At 42.3% G+C, this 12,269-nt stretch overlaps 1 protein-coding gene across 1 annotated transcript in view; it reads right to left on the reverse strand.

Moving 5' to 3' along the window:
- Positions 1–1,122: 1,122 nt before the first annotated feature.
- LOC114878009 (acetylcholinesterase-like) overlaps positions 1,123–12,269 on the reverse strand; it is a 66,444-nt gene continuing 55,297 nt past the window's right edge. The window contains exon 6 of the mRNA XM_029191317.2: positions 1,123–10,141. Coding sequence (XP_029047150.1) covers positions 10,017–10,141 — 125 coding nt within the window. The 3' untranslated portion in view covers positions 1,123–10,016. The remainder of the gene's footprint in view (positions 10,142–12,269) is intronic.

The raw sequence follows: 12,269 nt of genomic DNA on the forward strand, positions 1-12,269 counted from the left end.
GGGTCGTCGCTCTTACACTCTGCTAGATCCCGACTGCATCATTGCTCATAAACACTGTTTATGCAGTCGAGTGATTAGTCATCGACCTCCATTCGCTCATACGTCATTTTACTCAAAATGCACTGACACGTGTCCGAACAATGAATGCACATATGATGCAATTTTTCATTAGGTGAAAGTCCATCACCTTTAGACTTTAATTATTTAAAAGAAAATTACCTCTTTATTTTCAACTCCGTGATTAAGCCTTCCAAGGTTAATTGCACCTTTTTCATCACAGTTATGATGTAACATGTCTCACAGACTACCTAAAGTTTTACAAAGAAATCGGAATTGAGGAAATAAAGAATCTTCAGCTGGTTCGTATTAAATTTGATGGTTATCGATCAGGTTCTAAAAATATGTGATAGTTCAACGTGGAGTTTGCTGCCTTATAATGAATTCACGGACCAACTGTCATCATTTTAATCAAAAGAATATCAAAGAGCTATCCGATTTCAATACGATCTTTAAAATCTGCAACCTCATCTGAACTTAAAAGAGAGAAAAAGTATTTGATGTTTTTTAACTTTGTAAAATTTTTATTTTCAGTCATCTTGGCAATCAGATCTTCTTTCGCTTCCAATTCAACATTACCTTGTTTCCAGTGTGTCCCAATTTGTGCCTCGTCAGAAGGTGGTGTCCTTAATTAGACAGGCGTTAACTAGGCTCTTAATAATCAGGATCCTCTTAACGCCCCACGGAATCAGGTGTAATTAGGGCTTCGTTAATTCGAATCTGTTCATTTTCGCTAGATTAATCAGCTCTTCTACTCGCCAATTAGGATCTTATTAATTGAAATTCTGATAAAATCAAAATTCGCTGATCTAGGATTCAATGAACGGACACGAATAAGATCTACAGTGAATTTTCAAATTAAAATCTATCCCAATTATAATTTTCAGCTGCGCTTCTCCTTGAATCTCAACTAACATTGATTTACCATCATTTTAATTAACAAAAAAAGAAAAAGGGGAAGAATAAATGAACACAAGAAAAATATAAAGTAAATCTTGAATTTTCTCTCAAATTATCTGTCCATTAAAAAGAAAAAGAAAAGGAGGGAGTAGCGAACGAAGGAAGTTTCGTAGTAATCATCGTATCGTTTATTTCATTTAATAACTACATTAATTTCTCTTATACATAGTTTCATTTTCTTCTCTCCCTCCGCCCTTTCGACTTCTCTTCATTTACGTACAACTGTGTAACATTTATAATATCTTTTATGTTATAACCTAACAACGTTTAACGCAACACACACGTTTTTCCCTCCCACTTTCACTCATTCTCTCACTCTCACCCTTATCCTCAATATATATTTTACTCCATTTTGTTTGTTAGTATCTCTTCTGGTCGCTTCCTTTTGCCCTAAACAATATACTTTTTCTTCTTTTCAATTTTTACCCGCGAAAGCAAAAGAACGACCCTCGTGCAGGTGTGTTATACATACATACATACACATAATATATATCATTATATAATATATAAAATTTAATGTGTATATATATATAATATGTCTGCTTGATACTTAGTTATATATATATATATATTTTATATACATACATGCACATGATTTTTCTCGTTAATTAACTACGGACAAAGTAAAAGTTTGCCTCCTAACTTCACCTTTTTTTTTCTTTCTTCATCTGTTTTATAACGGAGACTAGATAGCTATCTTACTTTTTTTTTCATATAGAAGTTTTTTGCGTTTGAGCAGCATTCATTTATCTCGCTTGCTTCGAAAAAATATATCGTCCGTTTGCTGGAAAAGCGATACACTTCAAAAAAATTTATTGCTTTTGAATTGGGTCGCTCTTCTCGCGAAGCTGCGATATTGAAAATTGTATATTTTTAGCATCAGAAGTGCTTTCGATGAGAAATAAAGGGAATGCGGGATGAACGAGGTGAATGAGCGATCGAATGGTGTTTGGCTACTTTATTTTCTAGCATTTCCGAGGAAAATTCGCTGTGTTTTGCGACGGTGCTGTCGTTGATAAGGTTCTCGTCACTTTTAGGGCCTCGTTCATCAGTTTGATCGATCCTGCAACCATTCGCTGCAACACGTTTTCGTTCCTCCTCTATCTTTTCGTCTCGCGTTTTTCTCTTTTACTATGTTTTTTGGCCGGTTTTGTGTCGTTCGTATCGCGCGCGCTTTAAATTGCCGTTTGAGACAGAAGGAAAATTGATTTTCTTAAATATATACCAATTCCAAGATCAGAAGAATCTTTTTTACCATAAAAAATATCAATTTTCGTTTAATTTACAATATTTCGCATACCTACATAAAGAAAAATAAACAGTTTCTTTGGTTAAATCGGAGTAGGTTAATTAAATTGAGGTTAGGTTCATGCAGGTGAACCGGATTGGTCAGCTCGAAGCGAATCAGGTTAGGTTGGGTTCTGCCCCTTCAGGGCGTTATAAGTCCCACACTGCCCGGGCCCCCTCTAGCCGAATAGTGCCAACAGCGGATAACCTGCGCGTGCGTAAACGCATTTCCTCTTCCATTAAACGAAAAAGAAAAAAAAAGGGTTAGGCTGAAAGCGAACTTAAGGAACAGCTTCAGACAAAGTGTCCTCCTTTAGGAGGCTGATTAAAGGATCAGAGAATCAAAGGGTGTGAATGGTGCGGTTTTCTATGGGGCGTACGATTTTCCGTGGGAAATAAACCAGCAGTTGTTTGTTACCCCGGAATTCGAGTGTTGGCCCACTTAGGCCGAGTTTTGCCCCGTAGGAACGATCAAAGGGGTGGCTTTGAAGTGCGCTCCGGGGTAAGCCAGGCGTGCTTGTATGCGCCGCTTATTCATCTGTTCCTTTCACCGTTTCCATCTTCGCCCCAATGTGTACCGAGCCTCGCGGCTTCGCGGTGTTTTTTTCCCCCTCTCAGGTTAAAACGCAATTCAGCACCGGAAAAGGAAGGAGAAAAAGGAGGGGAAAAAAGGAATGGAAAATTCCCTGTCCTCGGCGCGGAATAATTCAAAAGTCCCTCGTAGCCGCTAGGGCTACGTCAGTCCCTACTTTTACCTTAACCCCGCGAAATTTCAGAACGAACCGCTTCTCGCGCATCGATCAACGAAGGTTTCTCACCGGAAATCAACGTCACTGTGACTGGTTAATTCTGATTTTCGCGGACGTTTCATAAAAGACATCCCCACAGCAAAAGTGTGTCCCGCGGACGACCCGCGTCGCCGATATTTATGTTTCAATAAACGCTCGTAGGGCTTAAACCGAAGGATTCTCTTTGGGAAAGTGTAATAAAACACGCGACACCATTACTGGAAACGGTAAAGCGAGCGATTTCCTCCAGCTGACGCTGATCGATAGAGGAACACGGTGGGTTCTGGCGCCTGGGTATATGGAAAGTACCGGCAGCCTTCGTCTTCTTCGCTTTTACCCTCTTTTTTTTCTTTCCTCTTCCTCCTTACATCTGAACTGAACATTTTATGCATCTACGTTTCCCCCCGTTCTCTCGCCTGTTTCATAAGGAAACTGTTCTCTCCTCTTCCTTCAGCCCCGTTTAAAAGCAGATCCACTGCTTCTCAGTAGCGTAGCTCTACGCTCGGCCCGACCCCCTTTCAACTAAGTACTCCCGTCTCCTTTCTTCATCGCTCTGTCGCTCTTTTTTCACGCGCTCAGCCCGTTGTTTCCTCCTTCGCGTGTTTTTCCTTTCGTTTTATCGATAGAAGTGCCGTCGACTGTTTCGGTCTGTCCCCGCCACCTGTTTCTCCATTTTTTTCTCTCCCAGCCAGGCTTGTCTCTTATTTTTGTTTAGAATAAGGTAAAACGGAAAGGCAGGCAAGCGTTTGCGCGGCGAGTTAAAGGGGACAGGTTGAACGAAGGGTGGTACAGCGAGGACAAGGATCGTTGAAAATTGATAAACTGTTCATTACTAGGCGTGGAATAAATTTGCCGGGATTGGTTTCGTCCCCGGGTCGATATCGGTACACACAGGACACCCGGCGACGCATCGACGGTGAACGAAATAACCGCAAACGTCAGCGAAACGAAAACTGGCTCGCGTCGCGTTTACGCGCGATCGAGTCGTTTAATTAGCCAAATGACCGCGCTCCATTTCTTTTTGTTTGTTCCCCCTTTTTTTTTTTTCAATCAATTTTCCTTTCGTCAAAACCGTTCGCAATCGTTTTGTATAAACACCTAGCAACGATTGACCTGCCCTCGAATCATCGTAACTGCTTAAGCGTACTCTTTTTCCGTCGAAATGACAATTAGGCCTGTCGAGATTGAGAAGCGATAATTTCATTAGCGAAAAATATATATGTGTATATATATATATAGTCTCTCTGTTAAATTACCTTTAAAGGGTTCACGATTCGCGAAGAGGTTTTTAGAACCGTATTCGTTTTAGTGGCTAGGCTCGAACGAAAAGGAATTTAAAAAGAAACAATAGTTCTTGGAATCGGTGATTTTTCAGGGACGTTGCGTCGAGTTATCGGCGACATCCTGAACGGCATCGATCCTGATGAATTGTACACTATAAACCGCACACGCAGGAACAAACTATCTAGAGACAAATATTGACCCATTTCGCTTTACAGACTACCACGGACTTAACCGAGTTCTCCACCCTGTAACAAGTTACATTAACATTTTTTTTCTTTACCAAGTCGAGGATAAATTCGAATTAAATTAAAGGAAAATTAGCGTCGTGGTAGATGAAGATTTCCAATTTGTTCGAGGGAACATGTAATCGTTCGTGGATAGTCCGTTTCGACGATAATGGTCCGAGCGTGTTTCACGTCGAGGCACTAATCCTAACATTAAGTTTTCACGACGATACTCGGGTAATTAACTAATGATATGTGAGGACGTGCTTAATCTTTAATGAGATGAGTGCGTTGGACGCTGGAAAAGCGTATATATACGGCCCTGCGTTTACTCGTCTGGCGAACGTACGTCGACTGGGCGTCACGACTACGTTGCTAATCGTTCTTTGCGGACCGCCTTTAGTGTCACGTAAAGGAATGACAACAAACTGGGTGGCGTTAGACGTGAAACGACCGGTCGGCGACGAAGTCTCTTAACCCTCGGACGGCGGACCATGGGGAGAGCCCCAATCAAAATGAAGGTTTCTTGCCTCTTTTAATATTATTCTTCCAATATATGAGATCCTTTCGACCAAAAATGATATGTTTATCTTTCGGTTAATGTCTCCGCTGCTCGAGGGTCAACTGGCGACAGTTCAGAGCCAATGATAACTAGGTAGAAAATATTCGATTCCTCTTGCTGTAATCAAAATACCGAATCCTTTCTCTCTGTTCACGCTGTCACGCACGATGATTAAAGACTCGATGCTCTGGCTACGAGAAAAGATCACTAACGATACAATCAACTCTCTCTATATGACGTATTTATATAGGTGATATGTACCAAATGGAAGATTCGTGTTTCAGCGACGCATTTGCCGCGAGACCGGGGCAAACTGTTCCAGTTCCTTCGTTTAAGCTCGTTCGGTATGTTTGGTTTTACGTAGGCGAAGTCTTGGGAACTTGTTCAGAAGCTTTCAAAGTATTTCTAATTCGGAAATTGTACATTCTCTTTGAAATGTAGGTCCCAAGGAGTTATTTCGAGTTGGATGTAAGTTAGGACCTAGTATGCTGCGTTTACATTAGGCTCGATTAGGTCTACGAATAAATTTCGACATTGTTCACGCAAAAATATTAAATTAGAACCAAAATTAGTTAGTTTCCTGCATTTAGGACCATCAGAATCTTCTGGGATTAAGATTAGGACTTGGATTAACCGATAGGCTACCTGTATGTTAGGCCCGATTGAGATCCAGCTCAACCTAACCTAACCGAACCCTGGGTCCTTTCTTCTTAAATTCCACTCTAAAAGTTTCTAGAGCTTCCAAATTTGAAAATTATTCGTTTTATTCGAGAAAATCCTCAGAAACTCTGAATTAGGCTCATGTAGATCTTGGGACATCGCAGCGACCATCTTCGGTCGCCCACTTTCTTTCGGTTTTCCATACTCAGTCCCTTCTTATTCCTTGCTATAAAAGTCTAACCGATGGTTTTACGTCTGCCAATTCCCATGGATACTTTTCTCAGCAACCGGAAATCCCACGGAAGTCATATCCCTCATAAAATGTCCTCCAGCCTCGAACAGTTTGTTCCCTCAGGTGTTCTCGGGCGAAACAATCGCTCTTCGGTGGTTGATCTTTCATCGGAATGATCAGACGGCCCTTAACGATCTATCTTAATCAATATTCCGGCTAAGTGTCACTGTGTGTCTGCGTCTGTGGAGCTACGTTGCGGAGCAAATTACACGGGTGCCTTAATTACCTTAGGTACGTCTCTACGTCAACTTGCTCGACGTCACGCGTAATCTCAGCTGTACAGCTGCATGTGTGTATGCGTGTGTATTCGTATGTAGTATTTATAGATTCATATGTATATGTATACGTATATGTACATCGCTTAAACAATACATCTCTTAAGTTCCTATTTTTTGTTTTCTTGTTAACGTGTTTACGATTAATTCACGAGGTGCCATTTTTTGTTTATTTTTTTCTTTACTGTTAATTATATTTATATATATATTTATATATTTGTGATCTCTCTGACAGCTGTGTAACGAAGCTGAGAAATCGTTTTATCTTCCCCCCAATTTCCTCGGTTAACCCTTGTCGTGCCTCAGGGGTGCGCGGACCGTTTTTTTTTTTACACCTCCCCGTTTTATTCCTCGGAAAACAGACCGAAAGCGGTGAAAATGGAACGAAATTTCTTGTTATATTGAAAGTTAACGTGTTTATCTCTGGACACACTGCCAACCCTTCGGGGCTCTTTAAACACAGAGAAATGGTAACTTTGAAAAATATAAAATAGAAGTGAAGAAGATAAGAAACTGTTGGCAGTGTGTTAACTTCAAGATCGATAAGAAAGTCTACTCGAAGAAAGAGAAGTAGAGTAACCTGAATCGACTCGAGAAAAGAACCATATTTTCACTTAGTTTTCGTTTTTTCTTTTTTTTTTTTTATTAAATTCTGCACCCTTGACGCGTGTCCCTCGATTCTCGAGATTTTCTCGAAAATTTGACCTGGACTCCTTCCTCCCAACGGATTCTCCAAGTTCCGTCCTCCATTGTTAAACTCACCTTTTTCCTTCCTTTTCCTCTACTTTATTAAACCTTGTATGTGTGTTTGTTTTAGTATCTCCTAGCGATTTAATTTATCTACTTGTTTAAACGTTTACTTCACCGACGGTATTGTCATGTTAGCTGTGCCCATCTTGAAAGTCCAGATCAAAGGTGGTGTCCCCTTTAGCGATCGTGGTCCTCTTGAGCTCGTGGCGTCTATTAATCCCTTTTGGGTTCTCTTTTTATCTCCTTACAGGATCGTTTTAAGGGTCGAAATATAATTCAAGAGAGCTTTGAACGGTGTTCCATCATTTCGAACGAGTTTCATCCAGGGACCAGCGAGCGATCTTGTAGTCCTCCTCTTCCGTTTGATTCGTCTGGAATGCAAAGTAGATTTGTTGTCTCGTGGGAGGTTCCGGATCATCGGAATGCCAAGCAACGTTTACATTAATGGAAAATGATTGTGCGATCGTAGAAGACTACGTTAGGCCGTGGCTGTTCTCCTCCATCCGGCAAACATTTATTGTCGTTCGACATTTCTCGCGACACCTTGTAGAGTTTCTGGGTAAAATAAGCGTCCACAAATTTCTAACGGAGAGACACGAAGAAGGATGTCCTAGAAACAGGGACTGGGTCCATTGCCCTCCCTAATTCCATGGTATTTGGTTGAGGGACTTGAGAGTTCCAGGATCTTTGGGTTCGTTGACTTCTCCTATACTGGTAACCCTACTTCCATGATACTTTTTAGGGGGTTTGGGAGTCCTAAGTCTGCCCCAGTAGGCTACCTTCATTGTCTTCGTATGGTGGTCCCTATCCCATGCTTAACCGTGGAGAAATAAGAATCGTGGTCTTTTTATTCGTAGGCTATCTTATAATTAGAATAATTTTGCAAAAATAAACATTTTCATACTGCGACAGAATGGTTTGAACAATCTCTTACTCTGCGACAGAAAAGTTCATTAAATTCTTCCACAACTGGAAACTGAAGGCAGCCTTTCAAGGAACCAAGTCCTTCGAGTTCTGAGCGACGTGAACAGTACCCGACAGACTGACTTTCGATGAACTAGAGATTATTTATAATGATTCCGACAGCTCTCCCTCAACCCCTGTGTCGCCAGTTCTTTCCACCCTTATTCGTTAGGGCGAGCAAATGGTATTCCTGGTTCGAAGGTGTTGTCGAGTTATTTGGAGGACACCAGTCTGCACTTAACCCATTGAATTTTCGAGAGCCATTCCTCCTATGTAGAACCCTTAAGCGGCTTTCTAATGGTACTTTCCCGTATTTTCTGACTGTCAGATTTGACATGAAATTTGGTATTCAATAAGAATTAGTCTTGCGCCTACTTTTGACAATTTTCAATTAGATTCGCGCAATTTTTCCCATAGGAAGTGTAACTATCGCAGTTCCTCCATTGAATTTTCCAAGGAAGGTGCTTTTCCATGTTCGGTCCGAGTGAAGGATCTCCAGGGGAAGAGTTCTCGACGGTTGGGATGCTCGAAAAACGAGTGGTCTCACTGAATCTTCGGGAATATTTCATCGAACTTGGTCTCCTGCAGGGGCTGCAATGAATATTCTCGACCGTTGGTCTTCCAAAGTTTCATGCCCGTCCGGTCGATACTTGTAAATCGTTTCACCTATATCTCGAACGTTTCAGGTCGACTTACAATCTTCTCAAGCCAATTTCACTTTGTAACTCGCGCCAAATCGTTCCGCAACTTTTTCCCCCCATCCCCATCCGAGGCTTTTCCAGAGGCAACAATCCGACCTTCCACAAAGCCCTTGGTTGATTCCAGGATCGGGCATAAAGCATGGGATCGATTTAAAGCGTTCGAACCATCGGAAAGAATCGAGAAACCACGTAGCCAAGGTTTTGGACGGGATCCAAACGATCGTTCGCGACCTTTCACCCTTCCCCCCCCGCCTCACCCCTCTCTCGTTCTTATGCAAAACGACGCACTTGTTGCTCGTTTTACTGATGAAACTTTTGTCACGAGTCCATCGATTGCACGAACAGGTGGTTAATCGCGGCCAACCAACTGTTTACTGCGACCAACCGTCCCAACGGAAACACGTTTTTACCCGTAGTCCTATCGATCGGTCAGCTCTGCTCTCTGTATTATTTATGCAAATCGGATCACGGAGGTATTATCATTTGAATCGGACCGACGAGCTTGCCCGCAGACCGAGTCCCATCTATTTTTATTCAAATCCCTTGGTCGTCCGTGTTTTCCTGGACAATTGATACAAGGAAATCCCTCTTCGATGTTACCTTCCGTCTCCTCCTCACTTCATTATCCACGTTTCCAAAGGTGTAGCCAATTCCCTAGGTTCACAATGTCTCGTCGGTTTTCTCCGCTAAAATTTGATGGGTGCACCCTTCGGAGTAGAAGTGCCGATGAGCTGGGACACGCTCGTTAAGGTGTCCTGGTTTTTCTAACGACAGCCTGCTCGCTCATCAATCTCTGAATCCTATCCGTTTAAATCCCACGATCCAGGGGGGTTGGAATGAAATCTGTTTGGTCGAGGAAAGACGAGCAGAGATCATGCCGCTGAGGAGGACCAAGGAATGGCTACTGCTTTACTACGAAGCCCCTGTCTAATCCCACGTTAAGTCCCTGTAGAAACTCGCTCGTAAATCTGGAATCAACCGGAATCAGCCGTTCCTCGTTCGTGGGAGGGTTTCTGTTTCTTTTATCGTTTGGAAGGGAGAAAAGTAGGCATGGTTTGACGCTGACGGGTGCCGGGATCCATTGATCCACCCGGCCGATTAACAGCCTGTTAACCGCTAACGAGATCCTGAACCTGAAACGCACTGTTCGTACCCCGGACCTGGCGGCCTTTCAGGGAAGGCTCGATCGATACCGGTTGTCCCTCTTACGGTTTTAGATGACTCTCGAGAACGCCAGGATCGACGATAGCACCATGATAGCCAGGGTGTTGCGCAGATTCTCAGCCCCGGCTGATACACTCGATGCTATCGCGCTGTTGCATGCCTCCTGTATCGGATCTGGAACATCAACAGGAGAATAGAGCACGTGGAATGTTGGTGGAAGTTGCCGGGAACGTAATGGGAGATATGGTGAAAGTGGAAGCGACAGAGAAGCCGAGGAATCTCGAGAGTATGTGAAATGGGAGCACTCTGCTGATGCGCAAAAGGATACTATACAAGTGCAGTAGTGTGCCGAATGAGAATAGGGAATGTAGAGCTCCAGATATAGGGGGGCAAACAATAAAGGCTAGAAAATAAGGGTTAGAGTGTCTAGGGTTAGAAAAAAGAAGGGGGGATTGAGGATTAAGAACTGAGTACTTAATGTTAGCAAAGATTAAGTGTCACGTGTGGTATGTCCTAGGCAATATAGAAATGGGGAGGGCAAATAAAGAACATAAAATACTTTTAATAACTAAACTTGGTATACAACAGTTCATTAATTAAATTTCGCCACTACTTTTTTCCAGACTGCAACTGTCTGACAATGCTGGCTCACATGCTCGCCGGGGACCAATTTCAACAGTGAAACGCTTAATTTATCCAATTACCCGAGCTCATTAGCAAGCCTGCAGCAATTTCAGTGCCGCCATTCGTTAATGGCTGCCAAGAACAGAGAGAATTCGTTTCGCGTTCATTTAGCGCGGTATAAATATTCCAACACCTTAAATCATCATCCTTCAGTGATCGTCCTGGTTGATCGAATATCTAATACCATATTCCCTTTGTCTATTTCAGATTGGCTGAAATTGCCAAATGAAAAAGGACCGACTGCAAACGCCTGGAATCTGACTAATGACTTCATCAAAATTGAACGGTGAACATTAGGGATCCCTAAATATCCAGCAGAAATGGTGGCACGCGATTCGAAAGGTTACCATCGAATGGGATCGATCGTGACCTGCTATTCGTATCAAAATTCCGGGTTACCTTGAATTCTTTGACGCTACTTCGCCAGCAGCTAGGTGGTTCTTGAAAGAAACGAGAGGGACAGCAATTTGGACGCCATTAGAGGTGAGCTTTAAGTGTCCTGTTAATTAAAGCGACGAGGAAATTGGTAGATGCCGCTGTACATAGTAATGCTCCGAGTTATTTTCCAGCTTCAACGAGGAAGGTTAAACACGAATCAAGGTAAGCCATAATTCCGAGATTGTCCCGGTTCGTTCTGACTTTCAAATTAGGAGAATTGATACGTTAGATTCGACAGGGGGGGGGATCGATGGAGCTGGTATCTCCTAGCAATGGAGATGTTATTTTGTGGTCGGACAATTCCCATACGACTGGTCTCGATTGTGTAAAGAAGAAAGGCCGGTGTATTCGCTTTTCCAATATTAATCTGGGAATTGCAAGTGGCTCTAGTCTTCTGTGGTCGAGCCAATTCTCATGGACTTCTAGTGATCAGCCTTTGAAAAGGCTGCCTCGATGGACCTACGGTGACCCAATGTCGACGGAGAAGAAATTACTTTCGCATCTACTCTCGTTCCTCTTCAGATCGGCAAGATTCGTGAAGCGGACCTTCAGATTTGAGGGGGGACCATTTTCTTCTCGAACCTAACCCCACTTTTTCATTAGGATCAACTTACTTTCCGAACCTAACATCACTTTTTCATTAGGATCAGCTTGCTCTTCGAACATAACATCACTTTTTCATTAGAATCAACTTGCTCTTTGAACCTAACCTCACTTTTTTGTTAGCATTGATTTAATTCATAGTCTGGCTGTGACTCAGCTTTTTGTTCCTTTTTTAAATGAAACTGTAATTAATTGGTTTACGATGTAATGCCTCATTAGCATTTATAATTGCGTTGTACTCGCCCGAGACGCAAAAGAAACAAAAGGCGCAGGCAAAAAGTTGCGTCGCAACTTTCCGATCTGCCTAATTATGCAAAACCAATTTAATCTTGAATGCATATTTCAGTGACTTATTCATGAGTCACATCTGTCCCAGATTTAATGCGTAGATAATTTAGAATCAATGCCAACTTTGACCTACCCTAGCCTCCCTGCCTTCTACGATTGTTCTGCGCCTACGTTTTTTCAGGTAAGTCCTAAGTTAAACCTAATCAATTCGCAGTTAATTAAATTCCAGCAGAGGAACATTATATTGGTGCAAAGTGTAATTTGATTTGGCGGTGTGAAACAGTGTAAA

The sequence above is a fragment of the Osmia bicornis genome, chromosome 16 (assembly GCF_907164935.1).
Source record: "Osmia bicornis bicornis chromosome 16, iOsmBic2.1, whole genome shotgun sequence".
NCBI lineage: Eukaryota > Metazoa > Arthropoda > Insecta > Hymenoptera > Megachilidae > Osmia > Osmia bicornis.